The sequence below is a fragment of the Salmo salar genome, chromosome 02 (genome assembly GCF_965601325.2).
Source record: "Salmo salar chromosome 02, fSalSal1, whole genome shotgun sequence".
Taxonomy (NCBI): Eukaryota; Metazoa; Chordata; class Actinopteri; order Salmoniformes; family Salmonidae; genus Salmo; species Salmo salar.
The window spans coordinates 34,596,842-34,611,299 of record NC_138292.1 but is presented as its reverse complement, the minus strand read 5'-3'; the positions used below and the strand labels follow the sequence as shown (position 1 = coordinate 34,611,299).

Sequence of the window (14,458 nt, the reverse complement as noted above, 5' to 3'; positions counted from 1 at the left end):
CTGACTGTTTTCTTCCTTTATTTTGGTTGACGGATAAAAAGTTAATTCCAATTTAAATACATGTGCACACTTTAATAAACCTCAAATCACAAAAAACTAGAGATAGAAGCAAGAAGTCACCCACTTTGATAAATGTGGCAAGAGAGGTTGTACTGGGACAGTAACAGTATGGGTCAGAAATAACACTGGATGCCAGAGAGAGACAAATTGGAAATAGCATTAGCCATCCAAGTTCATGGATCCAAACTGCTGTGAAAACAAAACATTCTATTACATTTATATACCCATCGCTGTATACCCATGTCCCAGACACACAACAGCACCAGTTAAATACCATTTAAGCACCTTATGAACACACATCCCACTGGGCACAAACTGGTTGAATCAACGTTGTTTCAACGTAAATTTGTCAATGTATTGTAACATGGAATCTATGTGGAAAATATACTGGATTTGAAAAAACTATTGTTTTGAGGGTGAAATTTCAACCACAGGATTATGTCATCGTTGTAACCACTTTTCAACAAAGACAACCCTTGTGTAAAATATGTTGAATTTGTACCTTTGAAACAACGTCAGATCTTCAACGACATATCCACTATCAGAAAAAAAAACAATAGGCTCAGCAGCACCTTCTGTTGGAGAGTTGATCTATATACAGCTATTCATTTGGTCTCCCATCCAGGGTTTTAACCAAGCCCATTCCTGCTTAGCTTTGATATTTGTCACTGACAAGAATAGGACTAGATCGAATAGGACTAAATCAAATAAAAGTTTACGTAAAGTGCATTTAAAGTTTGACTAGATTTAGCACTATTCTTTAACTTAGATTTTTGGTTGAGATGGAGATGCAAATCCAACATATCAATTATTCAGTTGTAGACAAACTGGTTATTGAATTGTATTTGGTTCTCAACGCAACCAAATATCAACATTTGAAGGAGATGCCACTTTCATCTGTGCCACAGACTTAGTTTGGCTTTAATTCCAGTTTGTCTACAAATGAATAATTGATATGTTGAATTCATGTCTCCATCTCAACCAAAAATCCAAGTTAAAGAATAGGACTAAGTCACATCTAACTTTAAATGCACTTAAACTTTGATTTGATTTAGTCATATTCTTTCATTTTGATTCTTGGTTGACATAAATTCATGTAGACATACTGGAATTAAAGCCAGACTAAGTCGGTGGCAAAAAATATACATCTCCTTCAAATGTTGATATTTGGTTGTGTTGACAACCAAACACAATTCAATATCATTTTTGCAAAAAGGTAAATAGCCTAACTTGACGACAAATTAACAAATTATATGTTGGATTCACGTCTCCAACTAAACCAAAAATAAAAGTTAAAGAATAGGATTAAGCCAGTGGCTCAGATGAAACCATCCAAGCATTAGATACATCTCCTTTAAAATGTTGATATTTGGTTGACTTTTGGAATACAGTAAATAGCATAAAGTTAAGGCTATTTTACTAACTAATGTAAAGGTATTTTTCAAACCTTAAAATGAGTAACACATCCATGGCCACATTGTGAGGTTAGGCTACTGTAACTATAAATGTCTTCTAGAATAATAGAAAGCGTGCATGTTTCAAGATAGCATGCAAACACCGCAGGTTTGTGGTGATCTTCACAACGGCTATAATAATCTGCGCAGATTCTAGAAGGCTATTGATCACTGTCACAACAGTTGCTAAATTAAAAGATGTGATCCAATGTGACTGCTATCACTCCAAATCTGTTCAATCTATGGAACTAATAAAAAAACAAGTGCTATAGCAGCTGTCACATTTTAAGAGTAACTCCGTCTAATGAAAATAGACTTGAATCTAAGTAAAAATAGATATTCAGTGGCTGTATTCTAAAAACTACTTGTTTTGCTTCTTTGGTACTTCTAAAAATGTCTACACTGGTCTGAAACTAGCCCAGTGATATATGGTTGGGAACTTTGGACAGTGATATATGGTTGGGCCAGTAACCAGGTTTCCATCCAACCTTTTTAGTCGAGTAAAGTACATGGCGGATAAAAAAAAATGCCATGACAGGCCTGATGGAAACAGCACATTTGCCGGTAAACTTTCCAAATTTCGACAAAACTAAATACGCAAGACAAGGTGGGATCTTTTTGTGTCTATAAAATGAATTATGCGAGACATAGCGGTGGAAACGCATTTATGTGCAAATATTGTTGTAATAACTGTCATACAGAAGTACATTTGGAGTCGTGTGATATTGTGTGGTCCTCCCACACAATAGGCTATATGAAATAAATGATGATAAACTTCACAGGGTGGTGAAAGTGCACGGTGTTGAGCTTGATGCGCATTTCCAATAAATATCGAGGGTCTAATTCTGGTGACATGATGATCGATGCTTGGCTGCCGTTTGACAAATACAAACAATCACGCTCTTATCCGTAATAATCTCATGTAGACTAGCCTACCTGCAAACTGTTGGCTAGAGCGCACGTGCAGAGATTCGCAATATAACGCAACATTTCTTAAAAAAAAACAGCAAATGCGATGGAAATCCATTTAACTTGTATATAATGGTAATTCAATCGCAAAAGTTGTTTTTATGTGCACTACGTCATCACGCACAGTCTGTTATCCACAACAAGTCAATTTGATGGAATCATCTCTGGTGGGAATGTGCACATATTGTTTTCATGCGGATCTTAGAATATTCGCATGAAAATCTGTCACCAATTGGATGGAAACCTAGCTATTGAGTGAGAGAATCAGAAAGTCAAATGATTGATGTGGAAATAGTAGAATATCTAAGTACTGGGTGTTAGTTGCATTTTAAGGTTAGGTCAGAAAGGTGCTGTTAAAAGCAATGCAACCTGTTCATCAGAACAGGTCAATATTCCAGCTAAAACCTTTATTAAGTTGTAAATCGAAACTTTAGAAACTGATTTTACATAAAAAAATATGAGTACGTCCTTTTGAATCATCTGTAGCTTAGATCGATGTGAGCTGTATCCTGGCCTCTTAAAGACTGATTTTGAAAGTGTCACGATACTGATAAAAACATGGAATGGGTGAAATGCTTTCAGTGCCGCCTTTTGATTTCCAGATAAATAGGGAAGATTGGGGTGATATTGTCCTAATAAGCCCCTGCCCTGTGATGAAACAAGAAAACAACAGACTTGTGCTACAAGTTGATACAACTAGGAGCTCTAACTACAGAAAATATGTACATGCATTCTAATATATATGCTTTAGCATGTTTTCATATGTAAAAGGATTTAAAAAATACAGAACAAAATATACAGCTAATCAAAAATACACTATTAAATCTCCAGGTTGGCCGGCTTCACAGAAACATTAAAAATACAATAAAACCAGACTTTAAAGTTGGGTCGGTTACCACAGCAACGAAACAAGGGAACCAGGCAAAGAGAAGAAAGAGGAGAGCAAGATGGTGTAATAATGAGAGGTAGAAAGAGAGGGCAGGAGAGAGACTGGGGGCAGTTCAGTCGTCATCACTGTCGCTGCCTGACTCACTCAACTGGAGGTCATTCCCTGTGGACACACCAACACACACATTACTACATTGCAACCACCACCTACAGACTTCTATCAAGAGATAAATGATTAGTATCAATCCCAACGTAGAGTACTACACTGGCCCTACCAGCCCTGGTACTCACTGAGCGTGTTCATCAGCTGGTTGCTGCCCTGTTGCCTTTCTGCTCCTCCGTTGACCATGGGGTTACGGTTGGGGGAGGGCTGGATGTGGGGGAGAGGGAGTGGGACAGGTTGGGGACGAGGGGGGTCACGCTCCCCATCACTGGTGGAGCTGTCGTCCCCACTACCAGAGCCACTGGCCGAGTCAGATGAGCTGCTGCCGCTACTGCTGCTCATTTGTTCAATAACATCCACCTCCGCTCGTAGCTCTGTGCCAGGCCAGGAGGGGGCGACAGAGGCAACAGAGTCAGTACACAGACAAAGTCAATAGAGATACAAGACTGATCACTTGGTAAAAGTGGTGGCAACACATGAAGAGTCTCACCTCTCTTGATGTCATCTAGCTGGGGCTCAGGGGAGGGGTTGTCCTTGGAAGGGGAGGGGGAGGTCTTGGCCCCTGCACCAGGCTTAGTGGGGGCACGAAACTGCGCTGGAGGCTGGGTGGCAGTGGCACGCACCGACTGTTGCTCAATCCTGGCCTGGATCTTACTGCTGCCCTCCGCTCTGAAAAACAAAGTCAACAGCTGCACATCTACAGTCACAAATGATCTGCAAAACACATTTCTCCTAAAGGTTAATTGTTACTATGCATTTTTGAGACAGTGTTTTGGTTAACCCCTCACCTGGTTTTCTTGACCTGGATACTGCTGCTCAACTTCTCCAGCATGTACTCCCCAGTGTCATGATTGATGATAAGAACACAGTCTTTCTGATATGGCCGCTTATTCCCTTTGAATACTGTCATGGGTGGTGTAGAGCCCTACGAACAACACAATAACAAGTATCATGATCAAGTACACAGTTTGCTTTCATCTTTCTGCAGTGGAGTTATCAGAAATAACTTTTGTCATTGTACAGCACAGGCAAAAGACCACAGTTGAGTAACAATGACTAAAAAGCACCCACTCTTACTGGAATGTGAGGTAATGTGATGGTGACTTCCTCTCCTTTACCGACTTGCAACTCTCCCTCGCAGCTGGTGTCAATTGAAGCTGGTTTGAAATCATCTACAAGTGTGAAAGAGTGAGAAAGGTAATTATAATGTCAGAAATACTACTTACCTGTCCAAAATTGTAATCAGTAACCTAACTTTTGGATTACCCAAACTCAGTTACGTAATCTGATTACTTTCCCCTTAAGAGGCATTAGAAGAAGTAAAAAAGGACCCATCAAATGCATTTGGTGTGTCATCATAGTGGTCTCTGACTTGTGGTCAGACTAGCTCAGGTGGAACAACCTTAAAACTTCTTCAGGATTGGTGGGTCCCCTGTGGGACAGTTGAGCTAATGTAGGCTAATGCGATTAGTATGAGGTTGTAAGTAACAAGAACATTTTCCAGGACATAGACATATCTGATATTGGCAGAAAGCTACAATTCTTGTTAATCTAACTGCACTGTCCAATTTACAGTAGCTATTACAGTGAAATAATACCATACTATTGTTTGAGGAGAGTGCACAATTTTGAACATGAAAAGTTATTAATAAACAAATTAGGCACATTTGGGCAGTCTTGATACAACATTTTGAACAGAAATGCAATGGTTCATTGGAGCAGTCTAAAACTTTGCACATACACTGCTGCCATCTCGTGGCCAAAATATAAATTGCAGCTGGGCTGGAATAATACATTATGGCCTTTTTCTTGCATTTCAAAGATGATGGAACAAAAAATACAAAAAAAATGGGTTTTCTATCTTTGTATTATCTTCTACCAGATCTAATGTGTTATATTCTCCTACATTCCTTTCACATTTCCACAAACTTCAAAGTGTTTCCTTTCAAATGGTACAAAGAATATGCATATCCTTACTTCAGGGCCTGAGCTACAGGTAGTTAGATTTGGGTATGTCATTTTAGGCGAAAAAAAAGGGGCCGATCCTCAAGAGGTTTTTAACTTGTGCCTTTTTTCAGTACTGAATTGAATATCATTGAGAAAACAGAAAGGTATTAATGTATTATTTTTTGCAAACATCCTTTCTGAATTTAAATGTAATGACCTAGCTAATGTACGCTACCTACGTTTTCAAAAGTATTTGTAATCTGATTACAATATTTTTGCTGGTAACGTACTATCGTACCGGATTAGCGTTAGTTTTTTGTGCTAGCTAACTAACAATAACTAGCTACATTGTTAGGTAACGTTAGCTAGCTGACGAAGATAGTTAGCTAACGTTATCTAACTTACCAACTTGTCAAAAGGCGTGACTAAAGTTGGGTATAGTAAAATAAACGTAACATATTTACACATGTATATTTAATCAATAAAAATAGGCTACTAACATCTGATGGTGTGAAATGATGATTTTGGCCTCTTCTCAAAGCTCTCTCCGAGCTTCAAAACATGTTCTTCTTTGTCCAAGAGCGGATTTGTACTCCCATTCATGACTCTGCAAGAAGTTTAATATTCACATTTATTTCAATTATGCTGCGTTATAAAACTGAATGATAATAACGTAGTATATAAGATACTTCAGCTAGCTAAGCTATTTTCAAAAACAATCCATACGTCACATGACCACTCCTGTTCCTGTTTGTTCCGTGCTGAAATGTCACCGATAGGATCTGAGCGCCCTAAATAAACACCGACAAAATCAGCATATTCAGCATATTTAGTACATTAGAATTAGTAACAGTGTATTATTATCTATTTGTATAATAATACGATTTTCACTCACACGATTAAGTACAACGTTTTTACTGACTGAGATGAACAGGCCGGAATCATCGTAATCAAACACTGTTCCCACACGGACGAAGAAGACTACGTACCACACGAGAAGTCTTAGAACGTTTCTGGAAGATTTGCGTTCAGAAATGTATGTGAAAATACTTCGTGCATTTTCAATAACAGTCTATCTATCACTATAGTGTGTTAGTGCCACTCATTAACATTAGCAGGATCATTTCATATGGATTGATGAAATAAGAGATTTGAGGATGTCAAGGAAGTTCTGCTATTAGCTACTGCCGTTAATTACAGTAGTGCAAGTTATGGCACTATCAAAGCAAGACGACACAGCCAATGTTGTACTCCCTGGAGAAGAACCCAAAGACGGATTGCCATGTCTCACCCCACCTGTCCAAAGCAAAACATCTACTGGCAGGACTTTGAATGAGAAAGAGATGGAGAAACTGACAGGTGACCAGACTTTGGTGTCTGACTTCAAGCAGATGAAGTTGGAAAAGGAGGCACAGAAAAACTGGGACTTGTTTTACAAAAGGAACACAACAAACTTTTTCAAGGATAGGCATTGGACCACGAGAGAGTTTGAGGAACTGAAAGTGTGCCTTGAGGTAAGATGATGGCATAGGAAGTTGTTAGGATTCCAACTAGGGGTGCATCTCAATACATTTCTCAATACAATTTGTCTCTCTCTCTCTCTCTCTCTCTCTCTCTCTCTCTCTCTCTCTCGCTCTCTCTCTCTCTCTCTCTCTCTCTCAGTTTGAAGCCCAGAAGCTGGTCCTGCTTGAAGCTGGCTGTGGGGTTGGGAACTGCATCTTCCCACTACTGGAGGAAGACCTCAACATATTTGTCTATGCCTGTGACTTCTCACCACGGGCTGTGGAGTTTGTGAAGGTAAGAAGATGTACCACTGATGACCCAGAGCCAGTGGGACTTTTAACAAAACAACCCTGATATCCAGTGTCATTTTCTCTTTGTCCTCAGCAACACTCCCTGTACTGCGCTGAGCGCTGCAGTGCGTTCCAGTGTGACCTGACTAAGGATGACCTGAGGGGTAACATCCCGGTGGGATGTGTGGATGTGGCCACGCTCATATTCGTCCTCTCAGCCATCCACCCAGACAAGATGCAGCAGGCTCTGGACAACATTTACAGGGTGAGACAGGGATGAGGAAAAGGATGAAACTGCAGTAAACACTTAACATCCTCAAAATAACTTGTGACTGAATTGACGTTCTCTGTGTCAGGTTCTGAAGCCAGGGGGCATCATTCTGTTCAGGGACTATGGTCTGTATGACCACGCCATGATGAGGTTTAAGGCCGGAAACAAACTGGGAGAGAACTTCTACGTCAGACAGGATGGTACCAGGTCTTATTTCTTCACCAAAGGTCAGTCCATTCCTCTTTCCTCTCCTACATTTTCCCTCATAGTAGTTATTTTAGCTTTTTGTCTTTCTTTATTGTCTTTTTTTTTGTCTTTTCGAATTACCCACAGGCAGTAAGCCGTCGGTCTGGTATGGGACTCTTTCTCTGTTTATACATTTTGAATCATGATTATTGTCTAATCTTGATTATTGTCCAGTCATGTGGTCCAGTGCTGCAAGGAAAGACCTGTTCTGGGCCAGCTGTAGCTGGCCCAGAACAGAGTGGCACGTTTTGCTCTTAATTGTAATCAGAGGGATGATATAAATACTCTGCATGCCAGTCTCTCTTGGCTAAGAGTTGAGGAGAGACTGACTGCATCCCTTCTTCTTTTTATAAGAAACATTAATGTGTTGAAAATCCCAAAATGTTTGCATAGTCAAGTTACACACAGCTCAAACACACACACACTTATCCCACCAGACATGCCACCAGGGGTCTTTTCACAGTCCCCAAATCCAGAACAAATTCAAGAAAGCGTACAGTATTATATAGAGCGATTATTGCATGGAACTCTGTTCCATCTCATATTGCTCAAATAAACAGCAAACCTGGTTTCAAAAAACAGATAAAGCCACACCTCACGGCACAACAACTCTCCCCTATTTGACCTAGATATGTGTATGCATTGATATGTAGGCTACGTGTGCCTTTAAAAAATGTTTTATGTAGTTGGCTGTTCTTGTCTATTAATGTTCTGTATTATGTCATGTTTCATGTTTTGTGTGAACCTCAGGAAGAGTAGCTGCTGCTTTTGCAACAGCTAATGGGGATCCTAATAAAATACCAAATCTGAACGTCTGTGTTTCAGAGCTCCTAGCAGACCTGTTCAGAGGGGCGGGGTTCGAGATGTTAACCAATGACTACGTGCTACGAGAAACGGTCAATAAGAAGGAGGGGCTTTGTGTGCCCAGGGTGTTCCTTCAAAGCAAGTTCCGAAGGCCAGACCAATTACAGGGTTCCTGAAGTCCCTTTCCTCAACAAATGTTTGAAACCTTCAAAGACACAAATGGACTGAAACCTTCATATATATACATGGATATCATTGGACAAACGCCTACACTGCCGTATTGCTGATCAAGTGCCGTTTGTTTGATTATGCTTTTTTATCATTATAACTCAGTGGTGGAAAAAGTACCCAATTGTCATACTTGAGTAATAGTAAAGATACCTTAATAGAAAATGACTCAAGTAAGTCAACCACTAAAATACTACTTGAGTAAAAGTAAAAAAACGTGTTTTTAAATAGTATAATCAAAAGTAAATGTAATTGCTAAAATATACTTAAGTATCAAAAGTAAAAGTAAATGCTATACATCATTTTAAATTCCTTATATTAAGCAAACCAGAAAGCACAATTTGTTTTATTTACTGATAGTCAGGGGCACACTCCAACACAGACATAATTTACAAACAAAGCATTTGTGTTTAGTGAAGTCTGCCAGATCAGAGGCAGTAGTGATGTCTGCGCGTTTTCTTGATAAGTACGTAAATTTGACAATTTTATTATCATGCTAAGCATTCGAAATGTAACGAGTACTTTTGGTTGTCAGGGAAAATGGGAGTAAAAAGTACATATTTTCTTTAGGAATGTAGTGAAGTAAAAGTTGTAAAAAATATTAATGGTAAAGTACAAATACCCCCAAAAAACTACTTAAGTAGTACTTCAATGTATTTTTACTTAATTACTTTACACCAATGATAAAACGGTATATGATGGATAATTTCTTAGAGAGAATGGTTTGGTTGTGTAGTTTCAGAGTTGTTAAAGTTCCAATACATTTTTTTTGCTGCCAACTTTTCTAATCATGTAATACATTTTCTTTACCACAAGGGGGCAACGAAACCTGTAAAAATAAATATGTAACATCAAGTGCTCCTTGGTTAGTCGAAATAAATATTCATATTTTTTATCCTGCTCAATTTGTTTTATGTTTCCAGTTGAGCATGTTTACCCAGCATTCATACACAATGTGCATAGTTGGCAAACCCACGTTGACTTATAAAAATGTAAAAGTGATGATTTAATGTAGATGTCATCCACCTATTAATTTACATTTTTACATTTTAGTCATTTAGCAGACGCTCTTATCCAGAGCGACTTACAGTAGTGAATGCCTACATTTCATACATTGCATTTCATGCATTTAAAAAAAAAAAAAATTGTACTTAATCTCTCGTGGACACTGGCATGTAACATATCTGACACAATTCTAAAAGATTTTAGTTCTTGGTGTCTGAGATTATTCACCTTAATGATTTTGAGTGGGCAGGATTTGTTTTAGTGCAACAGTAACAGTTCCTTATATTTGTAAGTTGCCACTACATATGAGAATACCTTTGCTTTTATGTCTTTAGGCACTGAACAACAAGCATCTGGATTCGTTTTTGAGACCACCTCTTTTTTTCTGCCCCCCCCCCTCCAAATGCACCCATCTGTGACACCACAAAGTGACCCCTGACCCTGTAGTAGGATGAGTCAACAGCAAGATGCTGAAATTGTTAATCACATGTAACCTTTTCAAAGACCTTACAGGTGTGTGTGTTTTGTTGTGTGTGTGTATTTTTTCATGTGGAACTGACCCCACCACGCATTTGCCCTTTCCAGCAGTGGACTGGGTCAGTGTGGGTTTGTGTCATGTCACCTTTGGGAGATGAGACAAGGGAACACGTGTCACTCCTCTCACATCATCAGGAACATGAGGGCAGCTGGATCCACACTACACGAGGAGTCTGACATTCAGTGAAATGCCACAACCCCACCAGACACTTGGGGCTCAAAGGCCAGCTCCCTTCTGGGTTTTTATAGCCTGTTCTGGGTTTACTGCCCTCACTGCCGTTTAAAATGGTTCTTTATATCACCAGGTAGGTTCACATGGGTCTGGGCATCATTTCAACATCCTAGAACCAAAGTCTTGCATCAACTTTGTTTATTTAACCAGGCAAGTCAGTTAAGAACAAATTCTTATTTACAATGACGGCCTACCCCGGCCAAACCCAGACGATGCTGGGCCAATTGTGCACCACCCTATGGGACTCCCAATCACAGCCGGATGTGATTCAGCCTGGATTCGAACCAGGGACTGTAGTGACACCTCTTGCACTGAGATGCAGTGCCTTAGACCACTGCGCCACTCAGGAGCCAATGTTAATGTCTGTCCACACGAGATCAGTCTGAGAAAGGCTTTGCACAGTTTCACTGACATTCATCTCTGAAAGAGATCTATCATTTGTTTAGAAATGGGGTTGATTTATAGATCAGATAATCAGTGCAGCTCCCAGGTCAGACCGACCCTACCCACTGGGTACAGAACTCAATTCAACGTCTATTCCACCTTGGTTCCACGTAATTTCATTGAAACGATGTGGAAATAACATTTATTCAACCAGTGTGTGCCCAGTGGATAGTGAATAAGCACAGTACCCGCCATTTCCATATCCTGTCAATAGGAAGTCTATAGTAACACAATGAGTCGTTGAGGGAGCACACAGGTGCTCCCAGTCCTATTCAAGGTCCCCATCACTCATCACCTGTCCCCATTATAATGTTCGTGACACAGGTACACACCCTGATCCGTCCTGTACACACACACACACACACACACACACACACACACACACACACACACACACACACACACACACACACACACACACACACACACACACACACACACACACACACACACACACACACACATAAACAAGTGCGTCTTTCTATCGCGTGACGAGGGGTCTTACTGATGGTCCAGGGGAATCATTGTTGTGAGCCTCTACCCCCAACAATGTTCTCTTAATGTAACCCAGTCCACATTCACTCACTGCTATAACACTTGGCACTTTTCCCCAAAACATTTACAGCACTGTGATCCTTATCAGCCCTTAGGATCCTTTGTATTTGAAGATGCTGTAGGCACCTGGAATGTTTTGTGAAGTGGAGCCCCCATGAGTGTGATGATATTGCATAAGAGGACTGTGATAGGAGGGATTGCAGGGTATGATTTCATATTTCTCGCCCTCTCTCTTTTTCACTCTCTTATTCGATTGGGCAGAGTGTTCAGTGTGTCTCAGAGATAAAATATAGTACATATCTCTATCCTCAATGTTCTGAACGTTCCGCCCTACTCAACAGGACCATGCCAACATCCGCCTCTCTTATATTGCTGTCTTCTCCTTTATAGACAGGACACTTCCTGTAGAAAAGTCTCTCGCACACGCACAGGCTCAGGCTGAGGTCAGCGCTGCTCCACAAAGTGGAAGAGAGCACTGAAGAGGTCATAGCCTTCTTGTACTCTATATCTGGAGGGGTTTGACATATCCTGTTATTCAGACTAATTCCATTGGGTGGACAGAACATGCTGACTGCTGTAGATTACCTTGTGCTTTTGATAGTAGTTACGGTGATGTAAAGTGGGAAGCTGTACACTTGTGAGATAAGGCTAGTACACTGTTCCCTGTATAATTACCGTGGAAGGGATCCCTTCCTTAATGATATTGATATTGATTTAAGTTTAAAAAAAACTAATGTGTTCACATGTGGCATTTAAGGGCTTATGGTTTAAAAAAGTATTGGAGAAACACTGTAGTCTATGTAGTTATGAATGCCTATTGAAATACTAATCCTGATTTCACATTGGTTCTTGATATACTGCATACTCCCATTCCCTGCCTGATCACTGCCATCCTACATAAGTAGGCTGTATACAATATATTTGATTCTCCTCCTAAATGAGGCATGTAATTCTCTGTCAGTGAATGGGTAGCGGATGTATTCCAAGACGGTTTTCCAAACGGGACACGACCCAATCAGATTGGAGCGCTGTGGAAAAAGTCATTGAGGTTTCCTCCCGTCGTCGTGTCTCATTATTAACACTGTCAGTGAACTGGCGTTCTAACAGGCCCGCTCTAGCTGGTCTGTCCGATGGCTTTAAGGTGAGCAGCCAGACAGTCTGAGTTACATAACTGTCAAAACAATCACCCCCCTCAATCGGTCTGCCTGCCAGCCATCCTCTGCTCCTCTCTTTTCCCCTCTGATGGGCATGGGGAAGGGTGTCTGGATGCGGGTATGAGAGAGGGAGAGAAAAAGGCAGAGCGAAAGAAGGAGCATGTAAGCACCTGTGTTTGTGTTGACTGTACCTGTGTGAATACAAGTCCAAGGGGTGTGTGTTTGTATGTGTGGGAGAAAAAGAGGGTGTAATACCTGGGTTTAGTCCCACACTGCAGAGATGCTATCCTCCTGTCCTAGCTATGGGAACAACCCTAAAGGCAGCGCCGTGTCTGAGTTCCCTGTACTTACATACTGTAGCTCACCTTACTATCCGCGGCTGTCTAATCACGCACTGCAGCACCGATAAGGACCTCTTATATTCTGAGGTTAATGAACAAAATGGGCTGTTGAACAGAACTGTGTCTGAGGATAAGGGTCCTTCACTGATGATGTGAATGTGTGCTATTTGCCTATCTAATCATATTAAGTATGTCTGGGTCACATGGTGTCTGAATCAGAATGGGACAAACACAGCTAACAAGAAGTGAACCTAATGGAAGATTACATTGTATGGGCTGAATAGCATTGGTAGGTCTATCCTGTCATCATAGTGCACTGCAGTAAAATAACAGGAAATAAAACATTCTAGTGGTAGTTGAATGATAACCAAGCCTTATGTTCTAATGTCAAACAATAGCACTGATGTCATTCAAAGCCTCTATCGCTTCACAAACTCTTTATAACATTACCACCTACACATTATATTGACATAGTGGGCATTCCATTACCTTAGGTTGAGAGAAAGTGAGAATTAAAAAGATTTAGGTACAAAAATGTCCAAGTAAAAAAGCGGACAGTTCCACTCAGATATGCAAAATCCCAAATGAGTCCTGGCTAACATGATTGGTGAGTGTTTTACACAACAGCGTCTCAACCTCCGAAACACAGATCGTATTGCTGGAAATAATGCATTTTTTAGGATTTTTGAACATAAATGTGCCTTATTATGGGTATAATTTCAACTTGAAGGAATTGTTATAAAAAGATGGAAGCTATAAATCAATATAACAGAAGGTTTTGATTATATAGGCCATTTCCCATATTGATATTACTTGGGGTGAGTATTTATCTAATATAGGCCTACTGTACACAACTGACCTGCATGATACCATATGAATATAATTCTATTTCTATGAATGATATATCCTCAGATTGTTCTTGAACTCTATTTGAATCCAGATCTAACAGACCAACATAGCATGTTTAATCTATAGGACATCCCCTAGTAATGTACTGTATCGTGCATTTCCTATGGTGTTACTGCTCAATACTGGCCTACTTCTGTCATAAGTACACAGTATATGGTATCTGAGAATTGGAAAAAGTGACTCTAGAATATGGGATGAAGAGAGTATCTGGTATTTTGGAGTTGGCTAATACAAAGAGGGTATCTGGTTGGGTATGGTTAACTGGCCTGTGTGGAATGTAGGGGCAATGAATATCTGAGGGTATTCATTAAATACCAATTTCATTCATTATTATCTGAAATCTGTAACATTCTATTTTGGGAAGAAATATATATTAAATACATTTATAAAAAGGTATTGACTTTCCCAAATTGTATATTCAGCTTGTTATAACTGTTTTACCACACAGTAAGTCGTCT

General features: G+C 40.0%; 2 protein-coding genes across 3 annotated transcripts; one reads left to right on the top strand and one right to left on the bottom strand.

Moving 5' to 3' along the window:
• Position 1: 1 nt before the first annotated feature.
• Positions 2–6,393, bottom strand: LOC106581241 (ELL-associated factor 1). 2 transcript variants are annotated; one of them, XM_014163166.3, is made up of 8 exons: positions 6,377–6,393; positions 6,208–6,272; positions 5,982–6,088; positions 4,606–4,706; positions 4,323–4,459; positions 4,025–4,203; positions 3,663–3,908; positions 2–3,534 (listed from the first exon to the last, which is right to left on the bottom strand). In XM_014163166.3, the coding sequence occupies exons 3-8, from the start codon at positions 6,082–6,084 to the stop codon at positions 3,485–3,487; spliced, it is 816 nt and encodes a 271-aa protein (XP_014018641.1). In that variant the 5' UTR covers positions 6,085–6,088; positions 6,208–6,272; positions 6,377–6,393; the 3' UTR covers positions 2–3,484. The 2 variants fall into 2 exon arrangements, with proteins under 2 accessions (XP_014018641.1, XP_014018648.1); XM_014163173.3 differs by having other exon boundaries at positions 4,612–4,706; positions 6,377–6,391.
• Positions 6,394–6,443: 50 nt separating this feature from the next.
• LOC106581233 (tRNA N(3)-cytidine methyltransferase METTL6) lies at positions 6,444–9,718 on the top strand. The gene is made up of 5 exons (XM_014163158.3): positions 6,444–6,995; positions 7,144–7,278; positions 7,369–7,539; positions 7,631–7,772; positions 8,617–9,718. The coding sequence occupies exons 1-5, from the start codon at positions 6,693–6,695 to the stop codon at positions 8,769–8,771; spliced, it is 906 nt and encodes a 301-aa protein (XP_014018633.1). The 5' UTR covers positions 6,444–6,692; the 3' UTR covers positions 8,772–9,718.
• Positions 9,719–14,458: the final 4,740 nt, after the last annotated feature.